This window comes from Thunnus albacares, chromosome 12, assembly GCF_914725855.1.
Source record: "Thunnus albacares chromosome 12, fThuAlb1.1, whole genome shotgun sequence".
Lineage (NCBI taxonomy): Eukaryota > Metazoa > Chordata > Actinopteri > Scombriformes > Scombridae > Thunnus > Thunnus albacares.
In genome coordinates, this window is record NC_058117.1 from 8,638,894 (window position 1) to 8,665,940 (window position 27,047).

Sequence of the window (27,047 nt, forward strand, 5' to 3'; positions counted from 1 at the left end):
CCTCCACAATGCAGCCCCGAGTCTGATCTTCCCTGGCAGTCAACATGTGAGTGTTATTTCACTGGACGGTGCCAAAGACGCAAGTCAGCTTCCTCTCAGGCCTCTTTCCATGACAGTGTCATATCTGAGGCATCAGGGGTCAAAATCAAGGTGCTCAAGCCCACATATTACATTTCTCTGCTAACCCGCTGATTTACAAAACTTATTTAACAGACGTATGTATCACACATTCTGTACGTTTTTGAGACAGGTGCTGCGTGGAAATAAGTTGTCATATATCCAGTAATAGACCAGGTTGAGGTACTTGGTTGCTATATAACAACATATCTTGGATTCTCCTTTAATAAGATGAAGAGGAAGATGCACATTGGTGAGGTGTGAGGGCAGCAGGAGGAATGCTGTGATCTACTGTTGGGTGCGACTTGTGGCAGCACTCTGAGGAATCCCAACCAAGGCCAGAAGTCCAGGATCAGGGCTCTAAATACTAGGAAGTCCCATTTCCATGAATTTATGTTTATTAAACAGGAAGTAGTATTAAAAACAAGGAGCGTAGCCTGGTGTACTAACTTTCAATTCAGAATAGATCCCAAAATGTTTTCACTTGTTGCTGAAGAACAGAGAAAGAAAGGCAGAAATGAAAAGAATGAGACCGAAGGGAAGGAGCGATGTAGTAATTTAGATGCAGAGAAACAACATGATGTCCCTGGTGAGAAATGCCTCTGGCCTGAACTCATTCCTCATGGTGGTAGAGAAATGCACGCACACACTCACTCACACACATCTCCTGGCCAAAGCCATGTCCTGTATCAGATCTGTTCTGCTCCAACATCCTGCTGCAATAACAACAACCCTCCCAGTGGACCGCCTCGGTCCAGCTGGAGGGTCCACACACACGCACACACACATACACACACACACACACACACACACACACACATACCGACCACTGACCTCCACCATACCTTATTCATGATACAAACGCTGTATTCTAACATCTGAGTTAACCACATGATGCTGACTACAGCTACAACTATCTGTGTCATATTACCAAAGACAAAAAAATCCCAGACTGGACAAGCAGAGTAGACACCAGACTTACTCGATATACATGAAAGTGTGCCAGGAAGGGGAATGACTTTTTCAGCTTGTCAAAGCGTCGCATCCTGAATTCCTTAGTCTGGATGAGTGTAGGTGCAAAAAAAAATCTGTGTGCTTGTTTAAATGGCCAGAGGTGGCTGCTCGTCTTTACCGGAGCCACAGTCCTCCCAGTCTGACGTTCCCAGTCTCTGAGAAAATTCTAAGAGGCGCGCAATCTCCTCGGATCCAGATCCACAGCTCCGAACCCGAGAGTGGGAAGAAAAACTTCCTACGATCCTGTACGCAAATCTACAACATTCCATGGCGGGGCAATCCTCCTGTAAGCCCCTTCTTTAGCTTCAGCTCCCTCAGGAAGGCATTCAAACAGTTATATAATATGTGAGAAAATGCTGCAGAGCGATTAAGAGCTGCTGTTTGTGGCAGAGAAATCCTCCCAGCTCTGCCTTGTGTCCAGTCCAGCCATGTGTTCTCCACAGACAGCAATGAGCCAGTGATCTAAACTTGCAGAACTTCACAAATAAGTCACTCCTCCTTCCTCCCTTCCTTTCACTCGCTCTCTCACACAGACTGTCTCTCTCTCTGTCTCTCTCAGATTTGCGTGTGCAGCTACTGTCTGTTTGCATTTCCATCCTTCCATCGAGCGTGGGGCTAAAAATAGGTGCGACTTCTCCCCGATTCAATCGCTCGCCAGTCAGGCAGGCAGCAGAGACGTGGGAGTCAGAGTGAGTGAGTGTCTCTGGTTTCACATTTTAGGCTGCAACAAGATGTGTGTCTGGGTGGTTTCAGAGGACTTTCTCTGTCCCAACTCGATCCTTGCTCCATTGTTTTGTCTCCTACTGTCTTCTCCTACTTTCTTCTCCACGTACGCCTTTTCCTACCTCCTCTTGCAGTACTTTTCTCTGTACTCCTCACCCTATCCTTCTGTCCTCCCTTCCTCCTCCCCTCTTGCAGTCAGTCAGACGGTCCGTGCAGTGCAGAGCAGTGCGTGGTGCAGAGGACAGAGGCTTCATGGTATTCAGCCCGGAGGAGCATTTGATCCAGGGCCAAAGGGTCAAATTCAACTGCAGGATGGAGAGCTTGTTTCCTGTGATGCAACCCTCCAAACACACACACACACGCACACATAACCACCACAAAACCACTCCTTCCCCTCCCCTTCTCCATTGCTGCCTCTCTCCTCATCCCCTTCCCTGCTTATCTTAAAATTCACCATGGTAGGGCAGAATCACTTTTGGAGTTTTTTGTTCGACTGTCACTGAACCACTGTCACTGTACTGTTGTGGATCTCACTCAGATGGGTACTTTTTATGGGAGATGAAATTATGATGATGATAATTCTGCTATATGTCTTATAAGATATGTACATGATATAGACAGATATGTAATTTGGATAATGTTTGTCTGACACCTGATGTTGAAAAAGCTTATTTTCACAATGCCTTTACAGCAATTTGTAATAAGCAAGCTCTTCTAAAGAAATTTAGGATTAGCGGTAGGACTAAATCCTTGGTTCACTGAAAAGTTGGCTCTTATGATCAGAGAAAGAAACGTTTCATGGATCAAAGCTCGAGCCACAAATTCTGTTGCTGACTGGTCTGCTTTTAGAACTTTAAGAAGTAAATGCGGAAGCATGACCAGAAAATCTCAATCAGATTACTATCTAAAAACTGTGTCAGAAAATGTCAATAATCCCTCTAAAATCTGGAAGCAAATTAAAGCACTGTCCTGTTCCAACTCTTCTTCAGGTCTCACTGAACATATTTTCACAAACTTGAGAAAAAGTTGATATTACAAAAGAAAATTATATAGTTGTGCTCTTTAATAAACATTTTGTATCAACTGGCTGTGTTTTCAATGAGTCTAAATCAGGTTCTCATTGCTCTAACTCCAGCACTGTGAGACCTTGAGTTGGTTCATGAGAAGCCTCTTTTGTTTTTAGACCCATTTTAAAAGAGGACATCTACATTGCTCTTAAAGCTACTGATCCAAAAAAGTCCCCTGGACCAGACAACCTAGGGCCCTTCCAATTAAAGGTTGCAGCTGAAATTATTGCTAAGCCTATAGCATACATCTTTAATTGCAATCTACAGAAAAATTCAATCACAAAATTATTTTACATCCTTCAGATCTTAACAATTAATGTCCAATTTCCAAGCTCCCTATTCTTGCTAAAATGTTGGAAGTTAAAGTACACTGACAACTGAAACAATTTCTGTCAGATTACAACATTCTAACAGATATACGGTCAGGTTTTAGAGCAGGGCACAGCACTGTTACCCCAACTGTTCTGGCACTAAATGATACTGTCAATACCCTGGACAAAAAGCAACACTGTGCTGCTTTATTTGTTGATCTGTCAAAAGCATTTAACTCTGTAGACCATGAGCTATTGCTAAATAGATCAGGTGATATTGGAATAGGGGACACAGCTATAAAATGGTTCAGGAATTATCTTACAGAGCACACACAATGTGTTTTTACAGATGGTCTTCAATCAGACTTTTTAGAGATTTCCAAGGGTGTCCCCCAGGGCTCAATTTTAGCTCCTATTTTATTTTCTATATTTATAAACAACATTGGAAAGGACTTGCAAACTGTTAAATTGCACCTTTACGCAGACGACACAGTAGCGTGCTTAGTTGCCCCTTCTCTGAACCAAGCCATTGAACTTCAGATAGCATTTCCATAGCTTCAAGTCTCACTACATGGGCTAAAGTTAGTTCCTAATGCAAAGAAAACCAAATTCATTCCCAATCCTCACATAACACTAATGTCTACACTCTAAATGGGGACTGAATTGAAAAGGTGTCATCTTATAAGTATTTGGTTGAATGACATACTTTTTTCAGTACAGTACACATTGAAAATCTTGATAAGAAGCTGAAACTAAGGATAGGTTTTTATTTTCAAAACAATGCTTGCTTTAACATGATCACCTGGAAAAAACTGGTGCAGGCTTCCTGTTTAAGTGTTTTGGATTATGGTGATGTTGTCTACATGCATGCTGCCTCTTGTTCACTCCACTTTTTAGATTCTGTGTACCACAGTACTCTACGATTTATAACCAACTCTGGTTCCCGTACTCATCATTGTACACTTTATATATTGGTAGACTAGCCGTCATTGAGTCTACGTAGACAACTTCATTTGTATACTTTTGTGTACACGCCCATGCTGGGTAAACTCCCCTCATATATACAGTGCTGCTTGAAAGTTTGTGAACCCTTTAGAATTTTCTCTATTTCTGCATAAATATGACCTTAAACTTGATCAGATTTTTACGCAAGTCCTAAAACTAGATAAAGGCAACCCAATTAAAGAAATGAGACAAAAACATTAAACGTCATTTATTTATTGAGGAAAATTATCCAATCTTACATATTTGTGTGAGGCAAAGTATGTGAACCTTTGCTTTCAATAACTGGTATGACCCCCTTTTGCAGCAATAACTTCCGCCAAATGTTTCCGGCAACTGTTTATCAGCCCTGCACATCAGGAGGAATTTTAGCCCAATCCTCCTTACAGAACAGTCTCAACTCAGGGATGTTGGTGGGCTTCTTTGCATGAACTGCCTGCTTCAGGTCCTTTCACAACATTTCAGTAGGATTATGGTCAGGACTTTGACTTGGCCATTCCAAAACATTAACTTCTTAACATTCTTTGGTAGAGCGACTTGTGTCTTTTGAAATGTTGCAAAAAAAGAAAAAAAAAAAAAAAGAAAATGCTGATTAAGCATGTTTCCATCAATTGGTTTGGAGCAAATAAACTAGGCTACACAAAGCATAGTTTTGTCAGAAGTTGGAGGTATAGGCTACATTACGCATGGCTGTAATACACAGAATAGAAGAACTGAGCAAATTGTAGCTAATTGTTCTTTCATGTCAGCTAGTATTGGCCATTTCTTCGTGTGTTATGGGAATATCTGGGAAGACGCCGACATCGGAAACAGCTGATCAATCTTGTGACTTAAATGTTCACTACGTCAGAACTTATTCAGCAAAGGTGTTTCCATCTCCCATTTAGCACATTAACTCTTTTTCAAAAAAGGTTCTTTCAAAAGTTCTTTCAAATTTTGCCACTTCCATTAACGTTTTCTAATGCGATACTACAAAATGCACATAAAAATACGCTGATGGAAACACGGCTACTGACAAACCCTGCATTACATACAGTAACAGTATCTGCCAACCAAAGGTCATACTTCAAAAGCTACAAACACATCTGCAATCTAAATCTTTAAAGTACCTAAATGTTATTTTCAATATAAGACACTTATCTGCTGCATAAACAATCACTTCATTAATATACAGTTTATGCATTTACTTTCAAAACATAATTAAAAACTTATCATTGACTGGCAGCAGAAACACATTGTTAACCAAACACTGACATACTATTATCTATTAAGTTGATATTGTCAATGAGTTAGCAAACTGTACATCAAGCAGACATTAAGCAAAATTAGCATTCATTTGGAGACATGTTTCTGCCCCCCTGAGGAATATAAATCCAATGTTCACTCTCCTTTTAGCTTTGTTTTACTTTCTGTGTTCACCAGCTTGTTCATCCTAACTTTGTCTGTCTGCCATCTGGTGCCGGGTGGGTAGTTTACAATCGTTTTTTTATAGCTTTTTCACTGAAAATAGCTGCCTGCTGCAGCCACAAACGACACTATGAGAACAATGAGAATGAACCAAAACAGTAATGTTTCAGGCAGGAAACTCAAAACATGAGACAAAAGACACTAAAATGCTCAGTAGAGCTGAGGGGAACTACAAAGTGAGGTGATAATTCAGTTGATCATTACAAGCTACCCCTTTCACATTACTCATAGTCATTCAGTCCATTTTTATTATGAAAATATCAATTATAGCTGCTTTAAATTTCAGCTACAAGTGAATGATCTAAGCAAAACCTGTCCTGGCCACCTCAGTGCAGGCAACTCCCCACTGCATTTCTGTCTCTGACGTCTTTCCTGTCTTTTACCAAACTGGCACTCCATCTTACACTGCAGCATAAAAGTCTTAACCTCACCCTTTCTCCTCCCTATCCTTTACTCCTTCATTAATCCCTTCTTTTTCACTCTGCTCCCCCTCCCAGTCTCCCCTCCCTCCCCAGGGTCTGGCCAACCGGTTGCATTTTCTTCTTTATTTGGTGCTGCCTTTTATTTCCTGCCTCTAATCCTCCAAAAATGTTATCTCTCTCCCACTCTGCTGACTATAAACAAACCCTTACCAGCTGCTTTTCAGACCCTTAATAGCAGCAAGCCTCCTCTCATTCAGCCTCTCTTCAAACACTCAACTTTTGGCTTTCTAATCTCACAGGTTTATTCTCTCTGCTCTCTCTGCTTCCCTCTGTGCTTTGCTAGTTAATCAATCTATACAGCATTTGACGTGGCTGTTCTCTTTTTCCTCTGTATCCTTCGCTCTCATTCACTGCAGCACTCTTCTGCTTTTAATTAGGAAGTTTTCTGTTTACTAGAGGAAGGAAGGGAGGTGAGCAGACAGAGGAGTCAAGGAGGGGAAGGAAAGAGAACATCAAAATGGGGGTTGTTGTCATGAAGTGTCCGACTTTAATTAAAAACAGGACAGCAGAAATTTTTGAGGAGCATGTGGTGCTGTGTACTGTGGCTTTATGAGTACGTTGGTATGTTAGTCTGCATGCCTGCATTCACAAAAACAAAAGCAGTGATTTTTTTTAAGTTATACGATTTACAATAAAGTATTCTGATTCAAGTCACTGACAAAGTAGGTTGGATGTGCTTTAAGATTTCTGCAAATAGAGTTTTATGTGGGTGTATGCAAAAACATTTTATATATTCGTATCTAAATAACACTGCTTTAATTTTTCTCTTTTACTCTGCTTCATGATAGTAGTCTAAGTTGAACTAAGTTGAATTGAAACAAATGTGCATGTGTGCATGATGAGTGGAATTTTTACAAGATTTTTGCTTCAGTGTGGTGGTTAATATACTGCTGAACACCTATCAAGAGTATCAGAGCCCAGATGTGTTTCCTTCTCTGTTTGAATTCCTAATCAATCACATCAAACTCGAGTCATCCACATCTGAAGAAAAGGTTGTAAGGTTCATAAGATAAATCACAAACACTGACGTCATACACACACACACTTCTACAGTTCTCTAACAATGTACAGTATGTATGTTGTAGTGATAGTTGGCCTCCTCAAAGGTCCAAAGTCTCTTTTAACAGTTTAAGTCTGGATTCCTTCTGGACCTCATCAGCTGTCTCATTCTCACAGTCACTCACGGGCAGAGGTGACGTCATCAGTCTGGGTCTAAATCATTAAGCACACAGGATGTGACAGGACAGGAGGAAAAAAAAACAAAGACCCTTCCCTCCTCTCTCTTTCTCTCTGCACCCACTAACCCCCCCACACACACACAGAGTCTGGAAAAACAACTCCCTAAAGTGAGTTATTCCATTAATGGCATAAAAATTCCCTGAAGTCCACATGATCTGAGAGCACATTAGTCAACTATAACCATCCCGATGTGCTTCAGGAAGGAATGGGTCACAGTAAAGCCAACTTTATTGCTATGACAAATAGGAAAATATAGCTTGTTTAAGTATAGGAACAGTTATGTAACTCACATGACTATGAAACAGATGACATAAAATAGCCAACATTCCTTGAATCAGCAGTGGAACAAGGCGCCAGTAACTGATTATTAGTACTAGTGCACTGCTGAATTTACAAGCTGAATACTTGCATTGAACACTTGAGAGAAAACCAGTCTTTGCTTAAAAGGACAATCCAAAAGAGAAACAACTGATGCTCAGCTGTAGAGGTGTGTGTGTATTTATGCAGAGCATGGGCTCAGCAGAAAGAGATGAAACTGGCCAACACTTTTCAATCCCATAACACAGATCCTTGGCAGGAGGAAAAGGATTAAAAGTGGTGGTGACAGTAGAAGGTATTGAGTGTAGTGAAGTAGAGAGCTGAATGTGTGACAATGCAGTGGTTGACATATAGTGTATGTAGAGCACCAGATATCTGACTTACATTGATGCCTTATAGGTTTACAAATCAGTGGAAAGAATGTGTCACAGTGCTGTCAGCTGCCTCCTCGCTAAGGAGATTAGAGCAATATGATTAATGGTCAGTAAGTCAGCCTGCGGCTGCATTATAATACCACTAGGTGGCACCAAACATCATGATGGGGATTACTAGCTTTGGTTGACTACTATTTAGCACTGTAGTTTCCTGAAGAGAATGTGGATTAAACCAGTCAAAAGAACAATGTAACAAATTATTATCTACTGGCTTTGATTCATATGGTGTATTCATATGTGGTAACTGTGGTAATATATTTAGGTGTTAATCACTGGGCAAGTTATTAGTGATGATTGTAAAGCAAATGTTCTGTCATTCAAAACACATTTGAAAAATGTCATTTACAAGTTCAACAGTGACATATTATTTTATATATCATATTAACTTTATCTATCGTTAGGTATGAGTTGGTTGCTTTAGTTTCTGTCCTTTTTGATAATTACAATATGACTGTGAGCATAGACATTGACTTTTTGGTCAGGACCAACTCATTAGGATTCATGTGGAAGCTCAAAACTGAAGTTATAAACTTCAGTTAAAATTCTGCTCATTGTTCATGCCATGCCTGTAGCTCAACTTCTAGTTTGGACATCACTTCATAGGAAACTGCCCTGTTGATGTGTCCATTTTCAAGTTAAAGTGGTTTGTATCTCCTGGACATTGAAATGAAAACCCTTAAATAAGGACATGGTGTGTTGCTGGTGCTTGTCTTGCTTGGTCCCTCACACTCACTCAGTGAAGCAGCTACTGTAGGTCTGTTCAGCTGGCCTTCATCTCCTTCTCTCTTTCTTGTACATGCACACAAACAAAGTCGTACAACACACTGACTGTACAGTTGGAACATGAAAGGATGCTAATACTGTAAAGCCCAAGTTAAACGTCCGACCGTGTAGATTGCATTATCATGAATTGACATCAAATTAGTGGCTTGGAGGCTAATGAGATTACGAAGAATGAGGCACTGTGTGAGGTCTGCATTATGTCTGGCCACTGCAACACACACACATTCTGTAATATGATGCTCACTGTACACACACACACAGGCAAGCAGAGGCATGCACTCACATCGTCTGGATTCACGGTGACGTGCGGTATTGGGAATTAAGATAGCTTAGTGGATACGGGTGGATGCCAGTGCATTTCTAAAATAAGTCGCAACCTTTCGGTGGCAAAACATCAGTCTGTGGTTTGGTATCTGGTGCCAAAAACTGGCAGAGCAGAGTGAGGGAGTAGTAGAACAAACATGATTAATCCCGCATACAACTCTGCAAGCAAAATATCTATACACACACAGGCACAGACGGTGCCTATGACGGATGCCTGCATGCACAGACACACAGAGATGCGTCATTCCTGATCTCACAGATAGTAGCCCTCTGCCAAGGTCTGGCTTTCCCGTTCTCCTTAAATCCCTTCGTCGTCCACAGCACCTCATCATTCAGAGAGTCAGGAGAGGAGAGGCGTTATGTGGTGGTGGGCGTCAACACGGAGAAGAACCGACTGTGGGAATGAAAAGAGCCTCGGATACAAACAGACGGCTTCCAGGCCGACACAGAACATATGTGTCCCCTTTTGTCAAGAGGTTGTTTTGGTCGCTTGGCCTAATATGCATAATGCCAGACTACCAAAACAACCCCCACAAACACTTCCTAATGTCACCTCCACCCTGAAAATACACCAATCCTAAGCCATCCCTTCTTTGATCCCCTAAAGCTGTTTAAGAGGGGAAAGGAGGGTGTTAGCGAAAAATATCGGTCAAATGTCAGATTGACCTACAGACAGTCAACAGTGTGTGAAGCAAAACTCCAGCACAGTTTGTGCCACAGCATGACAAACTGACTTTTTATTATTGCAATATCCACCATGTGCAAAGTGCTGCTGGACCAATGCAACATTTATCAGAGGAGGGCAGTGGTTGAACCACAGTAGCATGGCTAGCTCACTAATCTCCTCATGCTTCATAGGGGAAATGTGTACTTGAAGGGAGTTTGTCACAAGAAAAAGACTGTCCTCCTCATTTTCTGTCTAACCTCTCCCCATTCTCATTTTCCTTCTTTGAATTTCTCTCCTCATCTCTCTCTTAGTGCCTTGGTCCATCTATCCTCATCATTCTCTCTGTGTTTCTAATGGGGCTGTGTGCACTGTGTTCGGGTAGTGTGTGTGTGAAAACTAGAAAACCGCTGTATTCAGCACAAAGCTGCAGCTGTATAGAAGGACTCTGATCTGATTCAGCCCCCAGTGACCAGGACAGCTGCAGTGTCCACCGGCTTAACTCTGCTGAACTAGCACACAGACCCCGGACACACACAGTCCACATTCATGATATTAAAACTGTTGCACAGATCTACACATTCATCCATTTATCTTTTTTCTATACCCGCTTATCAAGGGCAGGGCTGCGGAGCGCTGGAGTCAATCCCAGCTCACAGTATTTTGATAGTAGTGCTGATATAATACTTGAGTTTCCACAACCACTACCCATACAAAAACAATTATTAAAACAAAAAAGCTAAAGCTCTAACGTGTTTTTCTAAAAATAAGCAGCCGTACAAGAACTTTGCCTGAAGAGAATACACAAAAAACTGTTAAAATTCAGGATTAAATCAGTCTAAAGTAAAGAAGAGTATGAATCTGAGTGAGCATTGGGAGACAACTTTTAGTATTTCACAGCTGTTGATACTCAGTGTAACAAGCACATTTTGGTTAGCACTAAAAACTTTGCTGCCTAGCCCAAAACTACAAATCTATGAGAATTATTTATCACCAACACACACAAACACACACACATACTTCAGTAAATTTATCAGTCTGGTGCGTACCAAAAGAAACACCTTCCAAGATTCAGCACATGTTCTTGCCAATATTGACCACATCAATAAGTTAAGGCAAAAAAGGCATCTCACTGACCTAACGGTATAATGCATTTATGTTTAGATATCCAGCTGAGAACCTTTTTGTACATCTCCCTCTCTCTCAAATGTCCTGTCTGCCTCAAAAATACTGCATAATTATTGTGAAAAGTCAAAAAAATTGTGTGTCTGTATCGGTTTGTAGTGACAACCAGATTGCTGGCTCCATTCAAACCAAGAAAGCAGGCCTGTCAGTACGTTAGGGGGTTTGCGAAAGGACTTTGGTCTTTTGCAGAAGAGGTGGGAGGGTATAAAATGTCCTACTCTGCCTGTCACCGGGCTCATTCGGCAGCTCTTCATCAATGGCCTCATGGTTCTGCATTCAGTAACTCAGCGCACACAGGGGCTGGCCTTGTGTGTGGGTGTAAAGTGCTGTGTGTGGTGTGCATGAGTACGTGGTGGTTGAGGAGGGTGCTGGTGACATATTGAGTGTAAAAGAGCTGGTTCTGTGTGACAGATGAATGAGATTTATGATACAGAATGTATTTGCACAATCCAACGGGCCTGTTTACAGCAGACTCTAGCTGGAAAAGCACAGGTGTTTCTAATTACATCAATGATGATCATATAATGATCCGCTCTACTCAACTGTCCCAATAAGTCACGACAGTGAGAAAGTGAGCCAGCGTGCACAATACCGGGACCTTGAAACTGAAGCAGCTAAATGGAATTCAGCCTTCACTGATTTTACACCTGAGCTTTTCCTGCTGTGACAAGTGAAAATGTTATCCGCTAAAAAGGCCTGTCTTGACAAATTTTTTACAGAATAAATTACTTGAAATAATACTGTACCTCCCTGCCTGCTACTTAATCAGGAGCTAACCCAAAAACACACTGGAAAAAATACACATAAGTGTCATGAATGTCACAGGAAAACCGTTCCTTCTGAATATTAACCAAATGTTCTTTCCTACGTAAAATTCATTTTCTGTTCAGTTAAAATTATGCTTTCCTCAGAAACCCACACAACAGAGCCATCATCTCACACCATTTCATTTTCCTGTGACAGGATTCATAATACCAGTTGAAATTTCTGCTCACTGTTTATACTGTCTGATACAAACATCCATGTTTGACCAACACCGTGTGACAGGATCACCACTATGATGAAGGAAACTATATAGGTCTACCTCTTCGTCATCGCTGGGCAGGCGTTGGTAGTCAGACTCTGACGTGTCCTGCAGCCTCTGGTATTCTGCCGTCTCCCCCATGGTGGGGCTCTGACACCCAGCCGGTACCTGCCCGGGGCTACGCGTCCTCAAAATCCTCAAATAGCCACAGCTCCAGTCGGATGGCCAGCCAGCAGCCAGTGAGCACGCTTAGTCGGTCGGTCGGTCAGTCAGCCCACTTCAAGCTTTGTGCTGTCATTGGGAAGACAAGTACAGTACTCTGCATGACATCCACAGAACACTACTGCTTTATTTTAGATAGCCTCAAACAGTATTTCTAATAATCCATGTAATATACTGTCGCTCTACACCTGCAATACTCCCACCTTCATTGTCTTCCTCATTTAGGGTTGAGTCAGCTTTCCATGAAAATGGCCGGACAATGGGTTCCTCATATTTTCACAGTGATAACAGAGCTGTGTTCACTGACCGAACAGTCTGTAAAAGGTAATGCATTCCTCCGGCGAGCTGCAGATGATAATTCTTGCAGAATGAACATAGTCCCCATTTTGCATTGTTGTGTGCAGGCAAGAATTCTTCCTCTTCTGAAGAAAAATAGAAGACGATTCGTTTTTTTTAAAACAAGCACAGTTTGTCCTCAAATGTCAGTGGCTTGAACATTCAGGAAGCATCCAAGGTGCAAAACAAGGTGCAAAACTGACCTTTTAAAATTAACTTATTGATTGTTATTGTCCTTCTAGATAAGGAAATCTCATTTGTGGGTCCTCAGCAGAGCTGCTGCAGTGCTGGGATGATGCAGCCAAGGTGTGGCACTGGAGGTGACAAATCCGGCAGGCTCTATTTCTGTCGTCCCATCTCACACCACAGTAATGACCTCTACCCTCAATCTCCCACGCTCTACCTCGCTCTCCACCTCACTCATCTCTGCTGTCACTGTCTCTCTCTCTCTCTCTCTCCCCGAGTCCTCTTGTGTGCCTTAGTGCTGACGCATGCTCTTCATATCCAGCGATGCCCCTCTCTCTCTGTTTCTATTTCTGTGCTCCAGGCATCACTTCGGCCAGCTTACCTTCTCTCACTCATCGCTGAGAGTGAAATATCACAGCAGCAAAGGAGAACGATCATCCAGGAGCCGTTTTTCATTTTTTCACCTGTTTTATTTCATCCTTCCTTTGTGTGTGCGCTTCTCTTTTTTTCCCCCCCCCACAGATCTTGAGCAGTTGTCCAATCTGACTGGCAGCTCAGCTCTGACGATCACGACTAAAGTCTGGGAGGATTTTTAACGCTGCTTTGTCCTAAATGGACTTCCTGATTGCTCGGTCAATGCCTAATCCCTCGCTGTTGTTGTTATTGTTTTTACCCCCCTCTCCTCCTTTCAGTCCCTCACCCTCTAACCCGCTTTCCACACCCCTCCACTTGATTTTTTTTTTTTCCATTTCAGCCCCGGCTCGATGGTTTGGTGAGTGGTCGCCTCCTCTATTACCGTGGCAACATCAACCCCATCCCACCTCCTCCCCGCTCTCCTGTGTCCTGTAGTCGCTGCGATCCAGTCAGCGGTGGTCCTGATAGAAGCAGCCAATGACGGCGAGGCAGGCCGACAGGGGAGGGAGGGGGAGGAGAGACGAGGGCGAGAGGCGAGAGGCGGGGGAGCCCTAATGAGGAGAGTTAATCTTCCCTCTGAGAGGGAGAAAAACACGGCCATGCTGCTTTGTGTGTGTTTGCGTGTGTGCGTCAAAAGCACCTCTCTACTATAGAGAGGGTATCCAGGCCATCTGGATCCTTGCTGAGTGGACATCTGGATGAAGGGGAAAATAGAATAAAAGAACAATGTGTGTGTGTGTGTGTGTCTGTGTATACGCGTGTGTGTGTGCACGTGAATGACAGTACCTCCTGGTCTTTCCCAAGTTGTAGTGTGACTAACATTGCAGTCGAAGCAGTGATGCCACAGAGCAAAGCCTTTAACGCATCTAAATGACAGCATTACACAGTGCTCCCTGACTCATACGCCTTCTTCTCCACCCTTTAGTCCATGTCATTCACTCTTTATTCTCCATTTTCCATCCTAAACACTTGCCTTCTTTCTATCTCCCTCCTCCCATCTCATTTCTGACTCTCCTTTTGCCCCAACCATCCCTTTATTCTCCCTCCCTTTCCCTCCCTCTCCCTCTCTCTCTCTCTCTCTCTCTCTCTGTCTCTCTCTCTTCATTCCAGTCCTGTTGATGTCCTCAGGCCGGTTATTCGCAGCCCGCTGAGCAACATTCACTTTTTTGCTCTCATTCCTCTGCCTCTCGCCTGCTCTGTTGTTGAATCTGCTCCTCTGGAGGCCTGCTGTCACATATGTAAGCAGCACACAATATCACACTGCAAAAAACACATGCTTGAATGCAGAACGCAAATATTTCTATAAAACTGAAACACCAAAACACCGGCTACAACACAAAACACATGCTATGCATGCATGCAGACGCAATATACAGCTATTCAGTCAGACCCCTAAACCTCTGTGGTAAGCACTGGACATAATAATATTTTCTCCATGCTTTAGAGGCATCAACACCATTTCCGACCATCACAATTCAAATTACCACAATGTCATGCATGAACCAGGTGTAGGACTGAATGAATCTGTTTCTGGATATGGTTTTGTTTACTGGTTCCTCCAGTGTGCTGTTGTGTTGTTCACCTCTCTTTCTTACAGCTGAATCCAAAGTCAATGATCCTTACTGGTCAGGCTGGTCAGGCAGCCTATCCGATCTCAGTGCAAATCGCAAAGGCTTACAGCCTCGCTTTGCCAGTTTCACCAAGACTACAGACTCCTACTACAGAACCCCAACATCTCTGACACTCTCATTCCCTCCACAGTCTGTCAATGTATCCTTTCTTCCATCTCTTCATGTACACTCTACTGGAAAATGAAGGGAGGATTATGTAGTTTGAGTCTTGTCAGCTTTTTTTTTCAACCTCTCACTCCTCATGCTTTTAACTGCATGTCATTATTTCCCTTTTTAAAAAGATATAATTAATGGAACAAGGAATCATCTCATCTGCTTATCTTAGTGTTTTGTGTACACTATGTACAGAGGGAAAGATACGTTTAAGGTAAAACAAGTACAAAAAAAAAAAACTAAACACAATCCAACAACAATCATATTAAATATAAAATACACAAGACAGTGGACCAAAGTTACAAAGAGCAACACACAGCAGTAGATACGACAAGCAGTAGGGGAAAGACAGGAAGACAGTGGAGGGACATGTTGGCCAATTAAGGCTGTGATAAAGGGAGCCAGGCTGAGCTGTGGTGTCCCTCTGATGAAGTTAAAACACTCCATTACAGACTGTATGTTTGATAAGACTAGAGGGCAAGGCTGGGCAGTATGAAAATAATCATTTGAAAAACATTTTTCTTCTTGCTGCAACTTGAATTTGAAAGCGTTTCTGTGGGAAATATTTTGCAGAAGAAACTTTTTTTTAGCTGTCTGTGCTACAGTACACATCTAATCTTCATTTACATGAGGGGAGACAAACAGATGCTGCTTATCCTTCAGCACATTGTAAAAAAACAACTGACAACAACCCTTGTTGCTTCCTGGGACAATCAATTTTGTGGCCAGAAACTCTGATTTATTCATTAATGTACGAGGGGGGACCCAAAGATTCCTGGAAGCCATCGATAGCACAGGAGTAGGGTGTAGTTATCGGATTACGCTGCCTGACGGCAAACTGGGACTGAAAGGCAGAAGATTCGCCACCGTGGAAGAGATCTAGAAAGAAACGCAGGAGGCTCTGGACATGGTGACAAAAGATAACCACAGGAAATATTTCCAGGAATGGGAGAAGCGCAACAAATGTATTGCATCTCAAGGAGATGACTGTGAAAGGGATTAGATAAGTACTACTGAAAGATTTAATGACAGTTTTTTTTAACAATTGTGGGAATTTTTGGGCCCCACCACTCATATAATTCATTTAACCAGCATTCAAATCAAAGTGTGAAAATATTAAAGTCGACACAAAACACACACACTTCATGTGTTCTGAAATATACAAAAAAAAGGAAAAATATTCCCTCAATAAAAAATTTGCCTTTATTTGACAATAGTCTTTATTATGGAAAAAAAAATGTGTATTTGCATGTCATCATTTTCCACTTATTCATATTACCAAGCAATTTTTGTTCCTGAACTCTACGTTTCCTTTTTATACTATGAACTGTCTATCAATGGGAATGTGCAAATATTTTATTTCTAACAGTGAAAAAAAACATTTCTATGCTTGGTTCCAGTTACACATTGCTCTTAAAAAAGTTCCCTTTTAAAACTATTTTTGTATCTCTTTAAATGTGGCATAAAACTTTCCCAAAGATATCAATTACTTGGAGCACCACACCCCCACCGTTAACATCCCTGATTCCATAATACGCCACATTTCCCAAACCTGGAAAACCCCTTCAATAATGAAATGCTGGGGCTTCCACCTTTGACCCCAGCGGCTTCATTTGTCAGCCATCGTGTGTCAGGGGGAAGGTAAAGCTGAGCCTGTTAAAACATGTAAACGCCTTCTCTCTCCCCATGATGGAGAGCAAGGAGAATTAGAGCAGACAGGCTGTGGGTGTAACGATGCAACGTTCCCAGCCCCAACATCACAGGCCGTTTAAACCCTCCCTTTAGGAGAACTTTTAGAGTCCTTCATAACTTCAGGGACGGTGACTCCTCTGTCCCTCCCGTCGCTTTACGACTGTTGGTGGGTAGACCGCAGGCTCTGGGGGCAGCAGTAAGCTTTTGAACAGGAGCAGGATGAAATCCTTGATATCTACTGCTGGTGTGGGGCTCGCAGGGTGGAAATATAATCAGTGTAGTAACTGGACAGTACGGCAGAAGTAGTTATGGTGTACGGTATCTGTGTGTGTGTGTGTGTGTTCGCCTACATGAATGTCATGCCTCAGTGGAAAGTATTTTCTTTGGAGCTACTTTATAAATATTAGAATATGTTGATATATGTTATATCTGTTTTCACCGACTGATAAGGGTTCCAAGGTTAAGAAACAACAGGAAAAATATTTTCTGCTGTCTACTTGCTAAAATGATCATTTATTCTGTTGAAGAATTTTTCAGTTAACTAATTAATCATTTCTTCTAAAAATGAATAAAAAAAAAATAAAGGAATAAATAATGATAAATCACAATCACAAGTTAACACAGCCCAAACTGATGCCCTAAAATTTCCACAATCAAAAACATTTAAGTATCTTACTAAAGGTATCCTACGTAACACATCACTTTGGACTCTTGCCACATAAGAAATCAATCTAATGATTGAATAGGATATATTATACTAAAATATGTTTCCATGAGAAAATCAAAGAAAGTGACGACTGAAGTATAATAATCATCATCATCATCATCATCATAATCATTGTCATCATCATCATCATCATCATCATCATCATCACAAAAAACACGAGTTTCCAAAGATTTAATGTAATTTAGGACCCTAATATACTAATATAGATTTTCTGTACATCTCCAGTGATTTAATATTTCACATCCATGAAGTCGGGGGACTTGAAAGAGATTTAAAAAAAAAAAAAAAAAAAAGAGCTGCAACGATTAGAAAATTAATCAGAAACTATTTTGATAATCAAATAATCATTTTAGAGGCTAAGATGCTGGATGCTGACATTTAATCCCTATCAAGCTCCAGAAACACTGGATCCTACACTTCCCATAATTCATAGTGCATTTCATTGTTAGACTCTTCCTATCTGTTAAATGTGCATGTCTATCAATTTCCACTACCAGGTTTGTAACGCAGGCTTTCTTTATAAATGTAGTCATCAAGCCCAAGTTGAGATAACCCTCATGACATAATCAGCAGTTATTTTTTCATATTTGACAAAGCTCCTCCAGAATCACAGAAGACATTATACTGTTATAACTGTTTTCACAAGCTCCCAGTACTATCAATAACTAGTGAACGGACATTTATATGTGAAATTAGTGGAGTTCTTCCTGGAGACTTTATAAATTATAAGGCAACAATGCAGTTTTAAACATCTAAAGTCAGTGTTCAGTTACAGGCACATAAGACTTGAGGTGAGATCCATCACACAGTTTGAAAGATTTCTCTCTAGTCTCTCAGAACTCATTGTCAACACAAATATCAAGTCCTGCCAACATCAATACGCTTTGTAATCATGTACAATCATGTATTCTTGCCAAGTAATATCTGTACTAATAAAAGAAAAGGTTACTATTCTAATGATGACAGACTGATAGCTCAAGAAAAAAACACTTAAAAGGGAAACTTCAGTATCTTTGGGAAAATAAGAAAAAAGAGATGGGAAGTTCCCCTTTAACATCTGTATGATTCTAAGTGATATAGCAGTGAACTTAAAATGGGTTACAGACCTGTTTATGTTGGGAATATTCTGCCACATGAATCCTCTTTACAACCAATCTGGTCTCCTGACATTGAAAAGCGCCCATTCAAAAGAAATATTTCTTCTTGTAAGTCATAGTAGCAACACCCACCCACTAATTGTGGTCAGAGATCAAATCTTGTTGACTTTGGCGATGACTTCACCTCCCTGAGGGTGAAAAATGCCGGACATGCTACCAGATGATTCACTAATCACCATTACAAAAAGAGACGTTAAGATTTACCAATGTCTGTGCTGAGGTCAGTGCTTCTGAGAAAATGTTGAAAGTGAAAACGTCATCGGCCAGTGGGGAAGCTGATCTAGCTGTGATCAGGGTGTGGACTGTGGAGTAACGGTACATTCATCTTATATATTTTTTATCTTCACCTTCAACACAACACCAGTGGGATAAAAAACCTGACTGCTGATCCACGTGCCATCAGGCAAAACTAAACCTCTCTCTCCCTAAATCCTCACCATATGCTCAAAAACCTTAATAAGATTTTTAAGTACAAACATGGTACATCATCACTGGAATATGTCAGCAAATCCCCATTGTGGAGATAAAGAGTAGATTGGGGTCACACACAAATGTTTTTTCAAAGTCCATAATACCTCAATCCACATTTATCTTGGAAAAAAAGTTCCTAAAGGTTTAAACAATTTATCAATGAATAAGTGAGTTGATCAAAAGAAAATGAATGATCAACTATTGATTGATTTATCATCAATCTCAAACGCCAAACATTTGTCTGGTTCCAGCTTCTCAAATGTGAATATTTGCTGCTTCGTTTAGTCTAAAAAATATCAGAAAATAGTCAAAATTTCCTGTCCTAAGTTACCGTTCTTCAATTGTCTTTTGTCCAACCAATAGTCCAAAACCCAAACATATTCAATTTAGAAACAGAAAAAAGTGTATTAGTTAGTTAATACTATTCATTTTAACTTCCCAAAGTGCAACGTGACATATTCAAATGTGTTTGTTTTATCCAACCAACAGCCGGACCCCAAATATATTAATTTACTATCATATATGACAAAGCCTTTTTGGCCTTTTTGCTTGAGAAATGATTGAAACTATTAACTGAAAAATAGTTGTTAGTCGATCCATCGATTAACGGTTTCAGCTCTACATTCAGCCCATCCGACAAGGGATTAAAAAACACTTCTACGTCAAACATCAAATCTACAGCGAGATATCTTCCAGCATACAAAGCCAAAACAAAGACAACATTGCAGTACATCTATTTAGTGTCAGGTAACATTATGTAAATCTACAAAATTTCAGAAAAATGTGTATCAAATACCAGAAGAAAGGAAGAGAAACCAATTTTGCTGCAACCGTAACTTCTATCCTAATAAAATTCTTCAAATAAGCAGCTAATTTAAATGTATAGTACATACATTTAAGTAAACCTAATGATTAGGTTTACTTAAACACACTTGACATTAGGCTAATGTCGAGTGTGTGATTGAAAGATGGCCTGCCCTCTACCCAGCAGGTTCAGATTGGATCTATCAGGGTTAGGCAGAGTCAAACCTCTTAATGACTTCCATTTACTGTACAACTCACAATATAACCAATACTCAATCCTCAACAAATCCTCTCTCATCACCCCTTTCCCAGAAAGATTTCCACTTCGGCTGAATCAGAGGTGGAGGGGCACGCTCAACAAATCCACTGTGGACAGAGGTGTGTGTGTGTGTGTGAGAGAGAGATGAGAAGGAATATGTGTGTGAGTGTGTGTGTGTGTGTGACAGAGAGAGAGAGAAATAGACCTTCATGCTATATAATCCTCAGCTCTCATGCTGTCTTTGAAGTATTGGGACAGCAGTGTGTGAGGTGTTGGCTTTCTCCTGTCCCTTCAGGCTGAACAGGTGGGATTTAAGAGGCGAGCTAAAGCCTGCGGGGCAACACAGTTCTGTGCAGGGCAGCAGAGGACAGGATTAGGGGGACAGGAGGACGGGACGAGGGTCCCAATGTCTCGCTAAATCTATGTGTGCATTTGTGCCAAGGGCACAGGTGATGAGCTATGCAAATCATCAGGAGCTAAAGCTCTCAGTGTTTCACTGCCATCTGGATGCCTGGTCATACATCATGCCAGGGGCTTTGTGTGTGTGTGTGTGTGTGTGTGTGTGTGTGTGTGTGTGTGTGTGTGTGTGTGTGTGTGTGTGTGTGTGTGTGTGTGTGTGTGTGTGTCATTGAAGTGACACCGAACATACAAACTCATTCACACCCTGAGCTCACATGCCAACCCTGCTGTCCTGGCATCAAGTCAGCTCCCACATATGGTTCCTTCCATTTAAAGTGCACATAGGGCTGGGCAATATTACATCAATGAATATTATCAATTATCAACATTATGTTACTGTTCTACAAAGTTCTGTTGATCATATTACTGATTCTAAGCTAATTTGAATTAGATTAACTAATAAATATTGTTTATTAAGTTCTTTTACATCTGTGCTGAGTTTTTTTCTGACATTAACTTAATTATTTTATATGAGATGTTGCATACATTTGCTGTATCAATATAAAAAAAATACTTTTACCACTGTGACATTGATTTAAACCATGTTGTCCTGCCCTACTAACCTCTGATCCTCCATCTCTAGCTTAAAATTGCATCAAATCCGAGCTAACTATGAAGAGGGACTTTTGTTTATTTAAACATACAGTAGCATATTGTTAGACACCATGCACACTTCTTCTTAGCAGCAATGTCTGGGTAATATGAACGTGCAAAGTTAGACGATCACAAATTTCACTCTGGAATAAAGCAAGTATACATATGTGCAGTTATGTTGTTGGTGTATCTGAGACAACTGTCAATTCCCCATCTGGCCACATGGGGGCAGAATGAGGCAATGATAAGAAGAAAAACTGGCATAAAATCAGACAACATTTAAAACTGGCACTAAGCATTTATGTTCAATCTGCAAATGTAAGTAGCTCAGATTTCACCTAGGTACTGTAACTTTTAAAAAATCAAATTTAATCAATTTAAATCCCGATTTAGGCTATTTTAATAGCATTTGGTCCTTAAGTCAGTCTGATAATAATCAGCACACGTGACTTTTACATCATTCTAAAGCAACTGCTGTTGTCATTTCTCCACAACTATGAAGGAGGTGTTCAGTGAAGAAACATCAAAAAACTAAAATCACATTGGAATAATATTTGAATTTCATTCATTTTCAGAGCATTTAAAAAGTTAGTCCAGATGGCAAGTGATTCATTCAAATGCTGCAGGCTGTTGCTCAAACAGACACCAGAATGGATGTTAATAATTCTCTGCAATGTCTGCAGCTTCCAGATAGGTCATCTCCTCCATATCTGGAAAAAAAACCGACATCCCTCTCATGAACTGACAAACTGTTTATCCAGCTTGGCAATGAGAAAAAGTCAAATGTCAGCTTAATGATTTCTATCCACACGCTCACCACGGCTTCAGAAACAGCTTGACAGATAGCATTTTAAAAGGAAGGAACAGGACATTACAACACATACAACACAAAATCTATACCTATATATTTATATGTACAAACAGCCAAATCATCAATCAATTCATCACCTCCACAAAGTGCAGTAAGAGCATCTACAGGTTTCGGAAAGACCAATTAAATAAGTTAGAAAACTTCTAATGTCCCGGTAGTCTACTGGTTAAGACACATGCTGTATAAACGCAACGTCTTCACTTCTAGCAGCAAACCTTTGTTGCATAATTCCCCATCTCTTCCTCCCCTCATTTCCTGTCATCTCTATACTGTCACTCTCTTATAAAAAGGTATAAAAATGCCTAAAAATATATAACAATAAAGAAAGATTACTAAAAAATAACCCGCCATTGAGAAAAATCAAGATATTTTCCCAGTTTTAATGCCTTAAAATGCATCATTTAAGATTGTTATGGGAGTTTTGATCCCATTCTCTGTTCACTAACCTGCATCAAACTGAAAACAGATGAATGTAGTTTTGTCTTTGTGTGGCAAGCAGGGGCACAATAAGTGTGGGCGTGCAAGTATGCGTGTGTGTGTGTGTGTGTGTGGGCGATGTAGGCTCTGTCACGGACCTGCCACAAAGCCAGCAGAATTGCATCATCACTCTACACTGGTGTGGGTGTAGAATGTGTGTGTGTGTGTGTCTGGTCAATATGTAAGCTGCTCTTCCGGTCCCCCTCTACGCAGAAGAAGTGAGTGAGTGAGCTGAGTAACAGTAGATAAGAGAGACAACAAAACACACTGTACCCTGTGGCCCTGAGTGTGAGTGTGTGTATGTGTGTGTGTGTGTGACAAACCAAGAGAGAGAGGGAAACTTAGACGATAGAGCGACAAAGAAAAAACAGTTTGTCAAAAAAACAGAGATGTACCAGATCTAGATAATACATTACTGTATGTCTGCACCAGATTGTGCTTACAAGACTAGGCACAGGCAAATAGTTGAAATTTTTGTTTCAGATATAAAAAGAGAGCTTAACTTTCAAACTATGGGAAGAAGCTCTAGTCTTTCAACCTGTGGCTGTGAGTAGCCCAGTGTTGGGGCATGGAACGATATGAACATTTCATGTTTATGACAATTATCCTGTCCAAAATAATTGCAATGAACCATCAAAACATGCTTAAAACTTGGCACACATGCTTGGTACTAAAACTGGAATACTGGAATCACTTCATCTTAAATACCTCACTTTTTTTTGTGAAGATCCTTTTTAGTGAAAATCAAATAAGGACAGATTGAGACACTCGCCAACACCCAGCAGCTAATCACAATGAGAGAGAAAAAACAACCATTAATAAAAAGAACCTAGCTACCTGATATCCAAGCGTTCACATTCCGAGCCTTCAGCCATGGTGACGAATGACTGGAGAGATGCAGACTCCCCTTTGTGGTAAATGGCAGTTCAAAATAAAATCAGGAAATCAATAGTACTGTACGTTAGTGAACTAGACAGCTTTTTAAAGTCACTCATGTGAGGATAATTGAAATTCAGCACGATTAAATTATCTTGTTTTTATCCAGATATGAGATAAAATCTTATATCCTCCTATTTCTACCCAGTGTCACAAGCTGATCTATTACAGGGTCACCAGATCAGGAAACCTTATGCGTTAACAAAACAGCTAACATCTAATACACCCGGAAGCGACAGACAGTACGCCAGTCCTCAGAGGGGCCGGTAATGCAATACCTGAGTATTTGTATGGAGGAACAGAGAAAGAGAAAGGATTCTGAAGAAAAACAACTGCTAAAGGTGAAAGGAGAGGAAAACTAGAGGAGTAAGGACGACAGTGAAGCGTGTGACAACTGATCTGCAGGTGGATTGATTGAGGAGTACGCAGAATGCAGCAGCAGGGGGGGTATGAAGTGACAGCGGGATGTAAGTTCAGGGTTAAAATAACACAGTCCTCTCTCTCACACCCACACACACACATACACACACACACACTTTGACTCCTGGAGGCTCCCTTTCCTCCAAGTTCTCCTCTGTCAGTGTGGGCCCCCGAGGCCCTCCAAGTATTCAGAGACACTCTCCACAAAAAGCTCACTCACTGGTCGCTGCTGCTATTCTGGGAGGTTCCTCTCCGCTCTGTGCTCCCCACATCCCTGTCCCTCCATCCTCATACTTTCTCTGTCTGCCTGTCGTCCCACTAACACTTTTTTTCTGGTTAAAAAAATAAACTATGAATGCCAGTGACAAGTAACTTAATTGCTAGTTTTCTAAGAACCATGACTTCAGTTCTTGGAGCATCAGGTGCAATAATAGAACAAATTTCATCTCCAAATGTAGGGAAGCAAGTAAGATTTTCACCATCAAGTCTCAATAGCCTGTGAAACCAAAAATTGCCGTCTCTTTACCATTTAGATTTGTGGGGAAATGAGTCATGAGGGAACTCTTTCTTAAGTGAATGATAATCTTTACAGGATTAATATATCTCAAGTTTTGCACATAACTAGAGTTAACTTTCCAAACATAAATAAATCTGGATTCCAAAAGCTGTCCCCTTCTCAGTCTGGAACTCACCGTTTCTGCTCTTTATTACCAAATGACTGAGTGGTCCTGCCTGGGAAGCTGAGAGGAATTTATTTCTTGGCCTAAGAAAATCTCTTTAATTAACTGAGAAATATTCGCTCAGGCCCAGTCAGGCACTCAACCATTGTAGGGACGAGGTGTTTATATATAACACCTAAAGTAGAGGTTCCACCTTAAAGATCTATATGATAACCTACTCTGTACAGAAACAAGATGACGCTGAACAAACATGTGCTTCATGGTGAATGGTGGATCAACAAACATACATGGAATGATAGTAATATTGATTTTCTGTTCATATAAACATAAAGAGCATCACTTTCTGTGCAGCACTAGAATTTCATGCCAGTGTTATATGCATAAATCCAAACTGGCAAGTCTGGGAGCATTAGAAAGTTAAGCCAAATGTTTAGTTGTAGGAATCAACTACTGTACAACACTGATAAAAAGCCTTAAATTACAAAACATTTGTACAATGGAAAAGTAATCACAGACAGCTATTGACAGACTTTACTTCACAATAAGAATTGTTACTGAAAACATAACACTGAGGACAGAAATGACCTGACAAGCTGACTATCTACTATCGTCTCAGTGGTAGAGTATGGAGAGCAGTAAAATGTAGCAATATTGTGCAACCACTACCTATGCTGTATAATGTTAGACAAGGAAGATTTTAGAAGCCCTTTTAAAATATTTAGAACTACTGATGTTATCCAAATCTGTTGTTGGTAAGGCTATAAACCTAAGGTTTTGGTCAAAAACAGCAGCTAAAAGGAGTAAATACCCTCTGACGGAGGAATGAGGCCTAGACTGACCTTAATAGTAGTGAGATAAGCATAGTGTGATGGGGTCTAATGATCAGAATTTTACCTTTTCATTAAGAATTATAGAGAGCCTTTGGAAAACAATGAGAAAAAATGGCCTGTTGAGAGCTTTCAATTGTAGTGAGATAAGCATCTTTAATAAGGCTGCCACTCCTCCTGCCCTCAATCCTGCCCCAATTATAGAGCCATTTACAGACCTAAACGCTGATTATCTGACTCTGATAAGTAAACAACCAGCCTGGCAACAGTGTTCGGTCATTCGTGTGCCATTTCACAAAACAAAAGCATATACAAAGTGTCAGTGAGTGCACCCACTCACACAAAGGCATGCTGGCACAATCCCCACATTCACAGGCACACATACTGTACACATTCACAGTTTGCTCCTCTCACTTTCCCTTCATCTCAGCTCATAAACGCACCCTCCATCATTATTTCTCTTTGTATTGAGGCTTGCAGACACCTGCTTGGGAGTGTCTGGCTGGCCAGCATCCTGTGCGTGGGTCTGTTTGTGCCTGAGGAACAGGGGTTTCTATTAAAGCCACAGTGTGACTCTCACTTCCTCCTACTCTACCTCATCAGCTAAGAATTGTTATTCTCTGACCATGTCCCACAAATAGAATCAATCTGGGACATAACAGGTCCCCTTTAGATACATAAACATAAGTCTGACAAAACAGGAAATGGGCAACCACAGCCATCCTATGTTTCTAAGTGTGTGTACCTGCAAGAAAACCATTTAAAAAAGCATTTCTATCATAATTCATACACGAAAAAACCAAAAGTATGATCCCGGATGACATCATTCCCGGTGTTTGCTCCTCTGCATTTCAAAGGTGAATAGTTCCCATTCAGACATACAATGAGCTGGTCTGTGGACCTTCACGCTCTGAGGAAAGCACAGTCACTGTTTGGCATGATCTCATGTCTGCATAGCTCACACACACACACATACACACACACATACACACACACTCACTGAGGCAGAATAACAAACAGAAAGTATAGCAGATAAACTTTCAGACATACAACCAAGACATGTGTGTGTGTGTTTATACTGTGTACATACTGACAAAAGCAGGCACATGTGACACAGTCACACCCAGCTGCACTGGATTCAGAATAAAAGGCATCAATACAGTGCTATTGTTGGAGACACGTGCACAAAATCTTCTTACCTGCAATATTTGAGCCATAGAAGCCAGCGTCTGCTGTGACACCACAGATGCTGCTCTCAGGTTGATGACAGAAGGTCAGCCACATGCAGACAAGGCCCCCAGTCCATTTGCCAAGTTACAGGTCCATGGCACTGCGAGGCTAGGACATGATTACATGATTTCATCTCCATCCATTGGTCAACACAAACCCAGGAGTATGTTGCCTGAAAAGGCAACAAAACAGAAAATGATCACCTTATAGTCTGATGGGGTTTAATGATCACAATTTTATATTTTCATAGAAGAAAGGAGAAGAGGATAGAAGAATTATGGAGAGTCTTTGGAAAACAATGCAAAGAATGGACTTCATGGACAATCAGAGCTTTCCTAATCAGCTCT

General features: G+C 40.9%; 1 protein-coding gene across 8 annotated transcripts in view; it reads right to left on the bottom strand.

Moving 5' to 3' along the window:
• tnk2b (tyrosine kinase, non-receptor, 2b) overlaps positions 1-26,690 on the bottom strand; it is a 51,379-nt gene extending 24,689 nt beyond the window's left edge. For 3 of the 8 annotated variants that reach the window (XM_044367730.1, XM_044367729.1, XM_044367726.1), the window contains exons 1-2: positions 12,580-13,558; positions 12,215-12,445 (exon numbers count right to left, since the gene is read on the bottom strand). In XM_044367730.1, the coding sequence (XP_044223665.1) occupies positions 12,215-12,295 (81 nt within the window). In that variant the 5' untranslated portion in view covers positions 12,296-12,445; positions 12,580-13,558. Of the gene's footprint in view, positions 1-1,099; positions 2,092-12,214; positions 12,446-12,579; positions 13,559-26,669 lie in introns of those variants that run through there. The other 5 variants (XM_044367734.1, XM_044367732.1, XM_044367731.1 and 2 more) reach the window with 4 other exon arrangements.
• Positions 26,691-27,047: the final 357 nt, after the last annotated feature.